Below are 16,419 nucleotides of genomic sequence, written 5' to 3' on the forward strand. Positions count from 1 at the left end.
TGAAGGGATACTGAACCCAACATTTTTATTTTGTGATTCAGATAGAGCATGACATTTTAAGCAACTTTGCTAATTTACTCCTATTATCAAATTTTCTTAATTCTCTTGGTATCTTTATTTGAAATGCAAGAATTTAAGTTTAGATGCCGGCCTATTTTTGGTGAACAACCTGGGTTGTCCTTGCTGATTGGTGGATAAATTCATCCTTCAATAAAAAAGTGCTGTCCAGAGTTCTGAAGCCCAAAAAAAGCTTGGATGCCTTTTTCAAAAAAAGATAACAAAAGAATGAAGAAAATTAAATTAGAAAGTTGCTTAAAATTGCATGTTCTATCTGAACCAAGAAAGAAACAAATTGGGTTCAGTGTCCCTTTAATTGTTCTTTTATGATCCTTCACAACACATATCCGAAACATATAAGTATCTTTTGTATAAAGGAGTAATTCTCAAAAAAGTGTATCGCTGTATATTCAAACTGAATCAAAGAAAATATACTATCATAGTAAATATTTTGTGCTCATCATGATAAATGTGACAAATATTTAGCACTCAGTCGTGGTCTACCAAATTTTAATTGTGCAAAGTCGAATTTGATGAGCGTCTTTATATTTTGTGCACTGCCCGATATTTATATTATTTGAATTTTTCCAACAGACATTTGAGGGCCATGATGCTTCAGTGCTGAAAGTGATGTTTGTGAGTAGGGGTACTCAGTTGCTCTCCAGGTAAGTACTGATCCACTCACATCTTCTCCACACTCCTCTGTATGTTTGATGTGTGCAGCATCTTATAATTCTCTTGTGTGTTTTATCCTCAGTGGCTCGGATGGTCTGCTTAAGCTATGGACCATTAAAACGAACGAGTGTGTAAAGACATTAGATGCCCATGAGGACAAAGTCTGGGGACTTCACTGTAACAAACAAGACGATGCTTTGGTCACCGGATCAGGAGACTCCAGCATTATCCTTTGGAAGGTGAGAACAGTATTCAGCTATAGGGCTGGTGTTCATTCATGACACTGCTGAAATCTCATAATGATACCAGGGTGTGAGGATATATTTTATAAAAAGCAAAGTATAGAAAGCGACTAAGCGTCCAATAAAAATGGTTCATGTCACACACACACACCGCCACCTTCTCATGTGTTTTTTTTTTTTTAAAGGGCATTATTGCAAGTGAAACATTATTGCAATATGCATTTATTATTTATTTTGCAGCCTTTTGCTGCAAAGTACATCTAAAAACTGTGCCTGTTTGACTTTCTCCCAGGGAGGCTTGGGTTAATACTTTAAGGCAATTTATGCAAGCTTCTGTTTACTTTTCCCTCCCACCCTAAGCTTCTATGGTGTCACATGCTTTTAAAAAAATGGATTATCAGTTTTGCATCAACAATCATGATAGGCAAATCATTATCTCCAAAAGTAACTAAGTTAAATCAGTGCTAAATCTCCTTAAAGGGATATTAAACACTAAATAAAGGCTAGATAGAATGATTTATTCAAAGAAAAGATTAGTCTGAGATTTTTTTAAGTTTCATTAGTTGTTTAAATATTGACAAAATAAGTGTAAAGTTTTAGTGTCTATAAAATAATGGGAGCTGCCATGTTGTAACTTAGGTTACCTTCTCTGCTGCGGCCAATTAGGGACAGTTATAAATAGGTCACTAGAGTGTGCAGTCAATGGCTGTGTGGAATATAACAGTGTTCTGTACTTACATTTCTACCAGGAACTGAAAAGCTCACAATTTAAGAATGGAATTACAGGAAAGGGGACAAAATAAATAAAGTATATTGCAGAAGTTTTTTTTTTTTTAATATGAGATTTATAATTTTCTATATTACCATCTCAAAGTGTTTTAATGTCCCTTTAAGGGAATACAAAAGGGCAGGCTTCCACCTCTGCAAAACAGAGTTCATGCTATATCTGAAAATTAGTTTGTGATTGGTTAGTAAGAGTTCTTTTGATCTGGGGGACAGGGAAATCCGTGAAAAGAATAAACGTAAAACAATATACTCATTTGACAAAATTAAGCTGCAGGTTTTTTGCAAACGTATTCTTCTATATAAAGTTCATAATCATGTACTTTACCATTTATGTTTAATGCCCCTTTTAAATATGTTATTCTTTAAACATCCGTTAAGGATAAATATAAACATTTTTAGATGCTCCACTTATGTTTGTTTTACCAAGACACCTGTTATCGTGATCTTGGTATCAAAATGAATTTGCCTGAACTGCTATACACTAACATTATGCCTCATTATCTTCAGCCTGTTCTGTTTACATAATATACATAATCCCAAAGTGAATGTAGCTCGCTCCCGGTCTGGTAGCGGGAGCGAGCTACATTCAGTTCAATGGCACGATCGGGCGCGCTGTGACTAGACAGTGCGCCTGCGAAGCACTTTTGAAAAACAAGACCTGCTTAGTAGAGCCTGGAGCGGAGACCAGGTAAGTCCAACTTTGGAATTAAAAAATCGTGCAATGCTTTTAAATTTAGAAAGCTGCCGCTAAAATATAATGTGCAGAATTATATAACATTATTTTGTAATTTTACTGTCCCATTTTAATATACGTGCAATTATGTTGAAACAATCTGAGTAATGATTTAGTCTTTGTTGTTCAAAGTTTTGTTGGCAAACTTACAGGGAATGACACGTTTTAAACTAACAAATCAAGAAAATTGGACCGAGTGAAATATATATTATTTGAGATATCATCATCTGCCAGTGAGCAGTGTCCTAAGAGATAATTTGTGCATAAACACGCGCTTCCTTCAATATCAATTTAAACTGCTTTAGCACTAAATACTTTATTCGTACATTTGTACAATACAAGATTTTTGAGTTATAAGGTCTGTTTTATTACATAGAAGTCTTCTAATGTGATTACTCGCGGTACATTTACCTAAATGGTACTTTTCCTTAGGTTTTAACATCTCCAGTATATTGTAAACATAATCTGCTTGTTCTGTGTAAAATGCTAAATTTCAGATCTTAACTATTCACAGGATGTAACGGAAATCGAGCTGGCGGAGGAGCAAGCGAAACAGGAGGAGCAGATTCTCAAGTGAGTAGCAATGTGTGCACTATCCACTGGGCTAACATCTGCTCGACTTGTAGCTTCATCATATTCACACAAATTATATGTATCCATAATATTTATCTGTAAGGAGTCATTTTCAGAGTATGATACTTATTTAATGTCATTTTTAGAATGATAAAATTATATATAAATTGTCTCTTGCTTTCTCTCTCTTCTCTCTTTCTCTCTCTCTCTTTTTCTCTCTCTCTCTCTTTTTCTCTCTCTCTCTTTTTCTCTCTCTCTCTTTTTCTCTCTCTCTCTTTTTCTCTCTCTCTCTCTTTTTCTCTCTCTCTCTCTTTTTCTCTCTCTCTCTCTTTTCTCTCTCTCTCTTTTTTTCTCTCTCTCTCTTTTTCTCTCTCTCTCTCTCTTTTTCTCTCTCTCTCTTTTTCTCTCTCTCTCTCTCTTTTTCTTCTCTCTCTCTCTTTTCTCTCCTCTCTCTCTTTTTCTCTCTCTCTCTCTTTTTCTCTCTCTCTCTTTTTTTCTCTCTCTCTCTTTTTTCTTCTCTCTCTCTCTTTTTTCTCTCTCTCTCTCTTTTTTTTCTCTCTCTCTCTTTTTTTCTCTCTCCTCTCTTTTTTTCTCTCTCTCTCTTTTTTTCTCTCTCTCTCTTTTTTTTCTCTCTCTCTCTTTTTTTCTCTCTCTCTCTTTTTTTCTCTCTCTTTCTCTTTCTCTTTCTCTTTCTCTCTCTCTCTCTTTTTTCTCTCTCTCTCTTTTTTTTTCCTCTCTCTCTTTTTTCTCTCTCTCTCTTTTTTTCTCTCTCTCTCTTTTTTTCTCTCTCTCTCTTTTTTTTCTCTCTCTCTCTTTTTCTCTCTCTCTCTCTTTTTCTCTCTCTATGTGAAAGGCACAACTGGGCTAAAAGAGGATGCTCCTAGGTGGTAACTCTCCATAGAACAAACTACTGAGCTGTTGTTCGTTCCTGGTTGAGCGCTTCTCTTTCTGTATGATGTGTTCAGTTCGCTGCCAGTAGTGCATCACTGCTTCTTAACTAAAATATACCTATGAACAATTCAAAAGAGGCATAAATATGCAGCCACCAATCAGCAGCAAGCTCCCCAGAAGTTCACTGCCTGCTCCAAAGCCTTCTTAGCTATAATATATATATATATATATATATATATATATATATATATATATATATAGTTTACTTTGAATGCATGTATAGTGCTTAGTATCCCTTTAAAGGGACAGTCAACCCAAAAATATAAGTTTCAAGAGATCATTATTTACAAATGTAGCCCAGTTTTGTGATATATAGCGTTTGCAAATAAAAGCACTTACTGTTTGCGCTGCTGCCGTTTGAAAATGTCCTTCTGGCCCTTCCCCTATTTTGTCATCAGCTACATCATCAACTTGTGATCCCAGTAATTTTGCGATCGTGCTCGTACCCTGCAACTCAATTGAAAAACAAACTGAAATCTTTTAGGTAAAGGGAAATAAAAATAAAAAAATAAAATAATATGGTTGCATAAGTGTGAACACCCTCTTATAACTGGTGATGTAGCTGTGTTCAGAATTAAGCAATCACATTCAAAATCATGTTAAATAGGAGTCAGTACACACCTGTCATCATTTAAAGTGCCTCTGATTAATCACATATAAAGTTCAGCTGTTCCAGTAGGTCTTTCCTGACATTTTGTTAGTCGCATCCTACAGCAAAAGCCATGGTCCGCAGAGAGCTTCTAAAGCATCAGAGGGATCTCAGTGTTAAAAGGTATCAGTCAGGAGAAGGGTACAAAAGAATTTCCAAGGCATTAGATATACCATGGAACACAGTGAAGACAGTCATCATCAAGTGAAGAAAATGTGGTGCAACAGTGACATTACCAAGAACTGGATGTCCCTCCAAAATTGATGAAAAGACGAGAAGAAAACTGGTCTGGGAGGCTGCCAAGAGGCCTACAGCAACATTAAAGGAGCTGCAGGAATATCTGGCAAGTACTGGCTGTGTGGTGCATGTGACAACAATCGCCCGTATTCTTCATATGTCTGGGCTATGGGGTAGAGTGGTAAGACGGAAGCCTTTTCTTACAAAAAAAAAAACATCCAAGCCGGCTAAATTTTGCAAAAAAACATCTGACGTTTCCCAAAAGCATGTTGCAAAAGGTGTTCTGGTCTGATGAAACCAAAGTTGAACTTTTTGGACAGAATTCCAAAAGATATGTTTGGCGCAAAAACAACACTGCATATCCCCAAAAGAACACCATACCCACAGTGAAGCATGGTAGTGTCGGCATCATGCTTTGGGGCTGTTTTTCTTCAGCTGGAACTGGGGCCTTAATCAAGGTAGAGGAAATAATGAACAGTTCCAAATACCAGACAATATTGGCACAAACCTTCAGGCGTCTGCTAGAAAGCTGAACATGAAGAGGAACTTCATCTTTCAGCATGACAACGACCCAAAGCATACATCCAAATCAACAAAGGAATGGCTTCATCAGAAGAAGAATAAAGTTTTGGGATGGCCCAGCCAGAGCCCAGACCTGAATCCAATTCAAAATCTGTGGGGTGATCTGAAGAGGGCTGTGCACAGGAGATGCCCTCGCAATCTGACAGATTTAGAGTGTTTTTGCAAAGAAGAGTGGGCAAAGCTTGCCAAGTCAAGATGTGCCATGCTGATAGACTCGTACCCAAAAAGACTGAGTGCTGTAATAAAATCAAAAGGTGCTTCAATAAAGTATCGGTTTAAGGGTGTTCACATTATTTTTTTATTTCCCTTTACCTAAAAGATTTCAGTTTGTTTTTCAATTGCGTTTTACAGTTTATAGGTCACATTAAAGGGGGAAAAAGTTCTGAAATTATTTATCTTTGTCTCATTTTTTTACATCACAGAAACCTGACGTTTTAAACAGGGGTGTGTAGACTTTTTATATCCACTGTGTATATATATATATATATATATATATATATATATATATATATATATATATATATATATATATATATATATATATATATATATATATATATATATATATATATATATATGAAAAAAACAGCTCAGGAGTGCTATCAATAGGTTCTCTGTAAGACATTAAATAGTCTATAGCCGGAGGAGAGGTAATGGTAAAAAGCTGATAAAGTGTTGTGCACAGTCGATGTTAGCAAGCAGCTATAAAAGCGACAGACATGTAGTAGGCAACATGGAGGCAACAGCATACAGGAAGCGTGAACTTTATAGGCAGGTCAAATCATCTACTCACTTCTTCAGGTCCATATCGGCATATCCTGAATATAATGATCCTGTCCTCAGTGTTCAATCTCCAGCGTTTCTTCCACTGAAAACTTAGCTTCTCCTGTGTGTCTCTTTAGCCATCCACTCCACAGTCGCGGAACAAGGCCTACAGAACTGTCCCGTCACATGACTTCCTGGTGCACTCGCAAATCACGTCCCCTCTTTCCGTCCCGGGAAAATGACATCACTGGACGCTCTGGTAGAGGAATGGAGCTCCCCGGGCTCCAGATAATATCAAGAAAAGAATGAAGGATTCCAAGCGTCCAAATGATGTAAAAATTCCAAGCTTTATTATTCAAAGTTTGCCGATTGTCACAGGGATTGGTTCACTTCTGGAACCAATGTCTGAGTGGCTTGATATGTAATTTACAACCCCTTGTGAAAAAGCTAGCTAGTTACATTAGGGACACCACACATGTATTAAGACTAATGGAGACAATTGATTGGCTGCCTAATCATAAATGGTTGACTGTAGATGTGGTCTCCCTATATTCAGCAATTCCACATGATAAGGTATTATATACCCAAACTGAGTATAAAATAGGGGCTCTATCAAAAAGAGTACACTGTACAGGTAACCCACAGAGATGTCACAAAAAGTATATATATATATATATATATATATATATATATATATATATATATATATATATATATATATATATATATATATATATATATATATATATGCCCACAATACTGTATAAGGGCTATATCAATCTCAGAGATAGAAGTCACCTGTATATATAAACATAGAAAATGTGTGTGTGTATATATATATATATATATATGTATAATGTCCCAGTGAACCAAACAGTCCAATGAGTATCCAAGATGCAGTTTAAAGCAGTGTTAGGCAGCTCTCCTCGAGGTATAAGGCAGTCCACATGAAGTAAATTCTATAGAGAAACAGAGAAGGCGCCACATAGCATAATTCTGTGAGATATATCCGCAAATAAATTGAAACTCTGATGCACTCACGTTTAGCAAAGCACCAAGATGTGATGCGAGCTGGGCAGGCCAGAACCTCAGAGTTGTCCGGTATAACTCTCCTCTCAGGCTATGTCTCCCCCAATGCCAGTGGGTAGTCACAAGATAGCAGTGCTGTTTACGAGTCAGGTGTATTTTCAACTCCAGCAATTTCAGGTAAACACCAGGCAGGGATATCCAAAAGAGGCAATGTAGCAAGTTGTATGAATAAAAGTGTTTATTTGAACACATTAAAAACACAGCAACGCGTTTCTCAGTATCCAGTACTGTTTCCTCAGGCTGATAAAACTATACTATACTTGCTACTAGATATATACAAGTGAGACCAATGGACAAAGTTGTTAGGCAGACACACCCTCATTTACCTTATTTGGTCACATGATTCACAGGTGATTACAGACCACAGTGTTAGTATTTCTCACATGTATATATTTCTTTAAAAACATCATAAACATAATAAACAACAATTTAATATAAACGAATATTCATGCAATTAACAGCAATGTTTTGCCAAGATATATATATGAAGTAGAAGTATAAAATGTAACTTTGTAACTACCCAATCGTATGCATGTATGTGTATGCGATGACAACATTGTATTCATAGAAAATCTTCTCTACTAAGCTTACTCTTATAGATTAAATCCTAACCTTAGTTTGATCTATATACTCTATAGACTAGCTGCTAGTAGTACACAGCTGATCGAATGTTCGTCGATAGTGTGACCACCAACGTATCGGTTGGTAGCATTGAGCGCTTGGATAAAAATATATATATATTTGTATAATGAGACCCATTAACTATCACTGTGAGTGTTACCTTAATATCCATTTACGGGACTGAAGTATGCATAAATATATGATGTTAGAGGCTTTTAATCAATCTAAAATCCATTTACTGAAGGTGAACTGTAACGGTATACACAGACTGCACATCAACCAATAGTGGACGTACACATGACGCACCGATCTCTAATAGGCGCACGTCATCAGACCTGTATACGCCCTCGACATAATCTGCCAATGACTACAGCGCTATACTCCGCTTACGGACCATCTGATCCGTGATCGTGTAAAGCAGGTTGAATGAGTAAACAAACGTTCAGCAAAGTGTTAAGACAGCACATTAGTCAATACTGGCAGTGTGCATGTTTATACACTAATTCCCGATCTGTTAAGGGGATGTAATAGATCAATGAGTATCCGCCACCTTAGGTCAATGTCATTAGGCATATCATAAGGTGATGGGAATTGGCTATATGGGCCAATAGGAACCACTGTTATAAATATCAAATGAGTGAAGGCATAGTGATATAATTCTTATCCGCTATAGTGTACATTTATAGTGTCTCGATGTGCTATTGAATTACTGCACATTGAGTTCTCACTGGCCATAATACGTATAAAAGACTTATGCCTCCTTAGAGCTAGAAGGAATTGTAGCTTAAACTCAGATTTTGTAAGGGAATCTAAAGATTTGATGGTACACTTTGAAGAGAGAGGATATAATAAGAATATGGTTGAAAAATTATCAAAAGAAGTTGCTTCTTTGGATAGGGAGCAAATGCTTGGTAAAGGCAGAGACCGGAACGTAAAGGTCTAAAATTTGTTACAAAATATTCAAACCAATTTTCAGAAGTCTGCAACATAATCAAAAAATACATGCCCATACTGTATGGAGATGATACTCTGAAACATGTAGTGGAAAATGGTTGCGACTTCATATATTCTAGAAACTAGACAATTGGCAATATGCTTTCACCAAGCATGCTTCCTGACCGAAGTACCCGCAGTTCATGGTTGAATGTTGTGAGCACTTATAAATGTGGTAAATCTCGTTTTAAATCCTGTGTATATTTGAAACAAGGGGATGGTTTTAGATCCTATGTAACAAATGAAACATTTACCACTAGAGGATGTGTAAAATGTTCTTCCACATTTGTAATCTATTTGGTTGAATGCTCAGAGCATAAACAGTATGTTGGATTAACCACTAGGGACATACGTACGAGGATTAAGGAATATCTAGGTTATATTTCTAATGACATACATTGCTCAGCACTCTCAAGACATTTTATTGAGATACACAGTAAAAATGTTGAAACATTTAAGTGGAACATTGAAGCAGTTCGCATGCCAAGAAGAGGTGGTAGTAAACAAAAAATACTTAAGAGACAGGAAATCTACTGGATCCATAAATTAAAAACATTGGTTCCGGAAGGATTTAATTCACAATTTGATGTAATAAATTATTGGGAATAAACACACTGTTAATAACAGGGAGTGCAATATATTATATACAACATATGCATTATTGTAACTACTAAGTGTGATACATCTAGATATTAAACTCATTATAGTGGGAGATAATTGTTTGTTTTAAAATTACTCGTGTGTATATTCTTGCAAAACATCCCCCCCTTTTTTCTTTTGTTCAGCTTTGATGATTAATAAGCCTAAACAAATGTGTGCATTTATTTATATAATATCTACACATTGTATGTTATAAGGTATTTAGAACATTTTCACTGGTAGTGTAAAGGTAAATTGAAATTAATTGTGTTTTTAAAAATGGGGGCGGAGTATTGCCCTATAAAAGCACACCCTCTTAGAAGGAGGGATATGTCTATGATTACGGCCAGACTTGCCGAAACATGTTAGGCTTTGTTTATAGAGAGATTTTTTTTTTTCTGGAGACTCTGTTACTCAAGGTTTTTTACCTTGGCAAACTTTGAATAATAAAGCCTGGAATCCTTCATTATTTTCTTGAGATATATATATATATATATATATATATATATATATATATATATATATATATACACACACACACACACACACACACACACACACACACACACACACACACACACACACATTATAGAGGTTTGTACCTTTTAAAAAAAAAAAAAAAAAAAAATCATGTTAGTGGTTCACAGGATTCAAAATTGTGAGTTTAGTGGTCCCTGAGGTCCGAAAGGTTGACGACCCCTGGACTAGACTGTCCCTTTAAAGACATAAAACACAATAGAATTTCGCATCAGATATTTAACTATGCACAATAAAACAAAAACATTTAATTGATTTAATTTAAACATTTAATAAATAATAATAATTATTAAACCTTTAATTTAAACATTTAATAAACATGTAATTTAATTGTGTTTTTTCGAATTATTTGAGAATTTTAAATGCATAATCCAGGCGTCAAATTACTAGACCTTGCAACATGCTACACAGTGATTGACTGATCAGTGCAGAAGCTTTTTTATATCTGTCCCAAATTGTGCTCAGCATAAGAGATTAGAAAAACATACAAAAAAAGCTCCGCAAAATTTGTTTTTTTAAATCTTTATTTTGTACATAGCCCTTTCTCAATGTAGTGTTTAATTGCTGATCTATACTATGCATGTAAGAAAACTACTTTATGACACCAATTCTTTGTTATAGTAGATGGCACTCGTAGTTTATTTTATAAGGACATGAAAACCCTAATTGTTCTTTCATCATTCAGATAGAACATATACTTTTAAACACAATTTTAAATTTACTTCTTTTAGCTAATTTGCTTAGTTCTCTTGGCATCCTTTGTTGAAAGGCATGCCTAGGTATGTTTAGAGGTGGGAGCTAGCTGCTGATGAATGTCTGCACATATGTCTCTTGTCATTGCTTACCTATGTGTTCAGCTAACTGTCATTGCTTCTTCTTGAGCAAAGGATACCAAGAGAATGAAGCCAAATTGATAATAGCTGTAAATTGGAAAAAATATCTGGGATTCACAGCTCGCTATTTATCTGCAGCAGTGATGAAATGTCAAAGTGTTGCATTTATGTCACGTAACTCTTGTTGCTGTCTTTGCTAGGTAAAGTTTTTTAATCCTATCCTGCAACATTTCATTGTTATTTTAGTTGCAATCTTTAAAATGCTGCAATGTTTTAAATGAATTGCAACATTTCAATATCCAAGTTCACTAAACACACACGTGTTATTGCTGTAGCTTCTTATCAATGAAGCATTAGTCACATTGTACAAGCTTCAGATGTAGCTGCAATTAAAGGGACAGTCTACTCTAGAATTGTTATTGTTTAAACAGATAATCCTTTTATTGCCCATTCCCCAGTTTTGCCTAACCAACACTTAATTAGTTATTAATATACTTTCTTTCATGTAATTAGCAAGAGTCCATGAGCTAGTGACGTATGGGATATACATTCCTACCAGGAGGGGCAAAGTTTCCCAAACCTTAAAATGCCTATAAATACACCCCTCACCACACCCACAATTCAGTTTTACAAACTTTGCCTCCTATGGAGGTGGTGAAGTAAGTTTGTGCTAGATTCTACGTTGATATGCGCTCCGCAGCAAGTTGGAGCCCGGTTTTCCTCTCAGCGTGCAGTGAATGTCAGAGGGATGTGAGGAGAGTATTGCCTATTTTGAATGCAGTGATCTCCTTCTACGGGGTCTATTTCATAAGGTTCTCTGTTATCGGTCGTAGAGATTCATCTCTTACCTCCCTTTTCAGATCGACGATATACTCTTATATTTACCATTACCTCTGCTGATTTTCGTTTCAGTACTGGTTTGGCTTTCTACAAACATGTAGATGAGTGTCCTGGGGTAAGTAAGTCTTATTTTCTGTGACACTCTAAGCTATGGTTGGGCACTTTATTTATAAAGTTCTAAATATATGTATTCAAACATTTATTTGCCTTGACTCAGGATGTTCAACTTTCCTTATTTTCAGACAGTCAGTTTCATATTTGGGATAATGCACTTGAATCAATTATTTTTCTTACCTTAAAAATTTGACTTTTTTTCCCTGTGGGCTGTTAGGCTCGCGGGGGCTGAAAATGCTTCATTTTATTGCGTCATTCTTGGCGCGGACTTTTTTGGCGCAAAAAATCTTTTCTGTTTCCGGCGTCATACGTGTCGCCGGAAGTTGCATCATTTTTGACGTTCTTTTGCGCCAAAGATGTCGGCGTTCCGGATGTGGCGTCATTTTTGGCGCCAAAAAGCATTTAGGCGCCAAATAATGTGGGCGTCTTATTTGGCGCTAAAAAATATGGGCGTCGCTTTTGTCTCCACATTATTTAAGTCTAATTTTTTCTTTGCTTCTGGTTGCTAGAAGCTTGTTCATTGGCATTTTTTCCCATTCCTGAAACTGTCATTTAAGGAATTTGATCAATTTTGCTTTATATGTTGTTTTTTCTCTTACATATTGCAAGATGTCTCACGTTGCTTCTGAGTCAGAAGATACTTCAGGAAAATCGCTGTCTGGTGCTGGAACTACCAAAGCTAAGTGTATCTGCTGTAAACTTTTGGTAGCTATTCCTCCAGCTGTTGTTTGTATTAATTGTCATGACAAACTTGTTAATGCAGATAATATTTCCTTTAGTAATGTACCATTACCTGTTGCAGTTCCATCAACATCTAATGTTCAGAATGTTCCTGATAACATAAGAGATTTTGTTTCTGAATCCATCAAGAAGGCTATGTCTGTTATTCCTCCTTCTAGTAAACATAAAAAATCTTTTAAAACTTCTCTTTATACAGATGAATTTTTAAATGAACATCATCATTCTGATTCTGATGACTCTTCTGGTTCAGAGGATTCTGTCTCAGAGATTGATGCTGATAAATCTTCATATTTATTTAAAATGGAATTTATTCGTTCTTTACTTAAAGTAGTATTAATTGCTTTAGAAATTGAGGATTCTGGTCCTCTTGATACTAATTCTAAACGTTTAGATAAGGTCTTTAAATCTCCTGTGGTTATTCCAGAAGTTTTTCCTGTTCCTAGTGCTATTTCTGAAGTCATTTCCAGAGAATGGGATAAATTGGGTAATTCATTTACTCCTTCTAAACGTTTTAAGCAATTATATCCTGTGCCGTCTGACAGATTGGAATTTTGGGACAAAATCCCTAGAGTTGATGGGGCTATTTCTACCCTTGCTAAACGTACTACTATTCCTACGTCAGATGGTACTTCGTTTAAGGATCCTTTAGATAGGAAAATTGAATCCTTTCTAAGAAAAGCTTATCTGTGTTCAGGTAATCTTCTTAGACCTGCTATATCATTGGCTGATGTTGCTGCAGCTTCAACTTTTTGGTTGGAAACTTTAGTGCAACAAGTAACAGATCATGATTCTCATAATATTATTATTCTTCTTCAACATGCTAATAATTTTATCTGTGATGCCATTTTTGATATTATCACAGTTGATGTCAGGTTTATGTCTCTAGCTATTTTAGCTAGAAGAGCTTTATGGCTTAAAACTTGGAATGCTGATATGGCTTCTAAATCAACTCTACTTTCCATTTCTTTCCAGGGTAACAAATTATTTGGTTCTCAGTTGGATTCTATTATCTCAACTGTTACTGGTGGGAAAGGAACTTTTTTACCACAGGATAAAAAATCTAAGGGTAAAAACAGGGCTAATAATCGTTTTCGTTCCTTTCGTTTCAACAAAGAACAAAAGCCTAATCCTTCATCCTCAGGAGCAGTTTCAGTTTGGAAACCATCTCCAGTCTGGAATAAATCCAAGCCTTCTAGAAAAACAAAGCCAGCTTCTAAGTCCACATGAAGGTGCGGCCCTCATTCCAGCTCAGCTGGTAGGGGGCAGGTTACGTTTTTTCAAAGAAATTTGGATCAATTCTGTTCACAATCTTTGGATTCAGAACATTGTTTCAGAAGGGTACAGAATTGGTTTCAAGATGAGACCTCCTGCAAAGAGATTTTTTCTTTCCCGTGTCCCAGTAAATCCAGTGAAAGCTCAAGCATTTCTGAATTGTGTTTCAGATCTAGAGTTGGCTGGAGTAATTATGCCAGTTCCAGTTCTGGAACAGGGGATGGGGTTTTATTCAAATCTCTTCATTGTACCAAAGAAGGAGAATTCCTTCAGACCAGTTCTGGATCTAAAAATATTGAATCGTTATGTAAGGATACCAACGTTCAAAATGGTAACTGTAAGGACTATCTTGCCTTTTGTTCAGCAAGGGCATTATATGTCCACAATAGATTTACAGGATGCATATCTGCATATTCCGATTCATCCAGATCATTATCAGTTCCTGAGATTCTCTTTTCTGGACAAGCATTACCAGTTTGTGGCTCTGCCATTTGGCCTAGCTACAGCTCCAAGAATTTTTACAAAGGTTCTCGGTGCCCTTCTGTCTGTAATCAGAGAACAGGGTATTGTGGTATTTCCTTATTTGGACGATATCTTGGTACTTGCTCAGTCTTCACATTTAGCAGAATCTCATACGAATCGACTTGTGTTGTTTTTTCAAGATCATGGTTGGAGGATCAATTCATTAAAAAGTTAATTGATTCCTCAGACAAGGGTAACCTTTCTGGGTTTCCAGATAGATTCAGTGTCCATGACTCTGTCTTTGACAGACAAGAGACGTCTAAAATTGATTTCAGCTTGTCGAAACCTTCAGTCACAATCATTCCCTTCGGTAGCCTTATGCATGGAAATTCTAGGTCTTATGACTGCTGCATCTGACGCGATCCCCTTTGCTCGTTTTCACATGCGACCTCTTCAGCTCTGTATGCTGAATCAATGGTGCAGGGATTACACAAAGATATCTCAATTAATATCTTTAAAACCGATTGTACGACACTCTCTAACGTGGTGGACAGATCACCATCGTTTAATTCAGGGGGCTTCTTTTGTGCTTCCGACCTGGACTGTAATTTCAACAGATGCAAGTCTCACAGGTTGGGGAGCTGTGTGGGGATCTCTGACGGTACAAGGAGTTTGGGAATCTCAGGAGGTGAGATTACCGATCAATATTTTGGAACTCCGTGCAATTTTCAGAGCTCTTCAGTCTTGGCCTCTTCTGAAGAGAGAATCGTTCATTTGTTTTCAGACAGACAATGTCACAACTGTGGCATACATCAATCATCAAGGAGGGACTCACAGTCCTCTGGCTATGAAAGAAGTATCTCGAATTCTGGTTTGGGCGGAATCCAGCTCCTGTCTAATCTCTGCGGTTCATATCCCAGGTATAGACAATTGGGAAGCGGATTATCTCAGTCGCCAAACGTTGCATCCGGGCGAATGGTCTCTTCACCCAGAGGTATTTCTTCAGATTGTTCAAATGTGGGAGCTTCCAGAAATAGATCTGATGGCGTCTCATCTAAACAAGAAACTTCCCAGGTATCTGTCCAGATCCCGGGATCCTCAGGCGGAAGCAGTGGATGCATTATCACTTCCTTGGAAGTATCATCCTGCCTATATCTTTCCGCCTCTAGTTCTTCTTCCAAGAGTAATCTCCAAGATTCTGAAGGAATGCTCGTTTGTTCTGCTGATAGCTCCGGCATGGCCTCACAGGTTTTGGTATGCGGATCTTGTCCGGATGGCCTCTTGCCATCCGTGGACTCTTCCGCTAAGACCAGACCTTCTGTCGCAAGGTCCTTTTTTTCCATCAGGATCTCAAATCCTTAAATTTAAAGGTATGAAGATTGAACGCTTGATTCTTGGTCAAAGAGGTTTCTCTGACTCTGTGATTAATACTATGTTACAGGCTCGTAAATCTGTATCCAGAGAGATATATTATAGAGTCTGGAAGACTTATATTTCTTGGTGTCTTTCTCATCATTTTTCTTGGCATTCTTTTAGAATTCCGAGAATTTTACAGTTTCTTCAGGATGGTTTAGATAAAGGTTTATCCGCAAGTTCTTTGAAAGGACAAATCTCTGCTCTTTCTGTTCTTTTTCACAGAAAGATTGCTAATCTTCCTGATATTCATTGTTTTGTACAAGCTTTGGTTCGTATAAAACCTGTCATTAAGTCAATTTCTCCTCCTTGGAGTTTGAATTTGGTTCTGGGGGCTCTTCAAGCTCCTCCGTTTGAACCTATGCATTCATTAGACATTAAATTACTTTCTTGGAAAGTTTTGTTCCTTTTGGCGATCTCTTCTGCCAGAAGAGTCTCTGAATTATCTGCTCTTTCTTGTGAGTCTCCTTTTCTGATTTTTCATCAGGATAAGGCGGTGTTGCAAACTTCTTTTGAATTTTTACCTAAAGTTGTGAATTCCAACAACATTAGTAGAGAAATTGTGGTTCCTTCATTATGTCCTAATCCTAAGAATTCTAAGGAGAAATCGTTGCA

The 16,419-nt window shown here is 36.7% G+C and overlaps 1 protein-coding gene across 1 annotated transcript in view; it reads left to right on the forward strand.

Annotated features, from left to right (window-relative positions):
- The window catches only part of TBL3 (transducin beta like 3), a 132,935-nt gene that overhangs the window by 76,617 nt on the left and 39,899 nt on the right, over positions 1-16,419 (forward strand). Inside the window, exons 16-18 of the mRNA XM_053694484.1 lie at positions 652-722; positions 815-971; positions 3,008-3,066. Coding sequence (XP_053550459.1) covers positions 652-722; positions 815-971; positions 3,008-3,066 — 287 coding nt within the window. The remainder of the gene's footprint in view (positions 1-651; positions 723-814; positions 972-3,007; positions 3,067-16,419) is intronic.

The sequence above is a fragment of the Bombina bombina genome, chromosome 11, assembly GCF_027579735.1.
Source record: "Bombina bombina isolate aBomBom1 chromosome 11, aBomBom1.pri, whole genome shotgun sequence".
In the NCBI taxonomy this organism is placed as follows: Eukaryota; Metazoa; Chordata; class Amphibia; order Anura; family Bombinatoridae; genus Bombina; species Bombina bombina.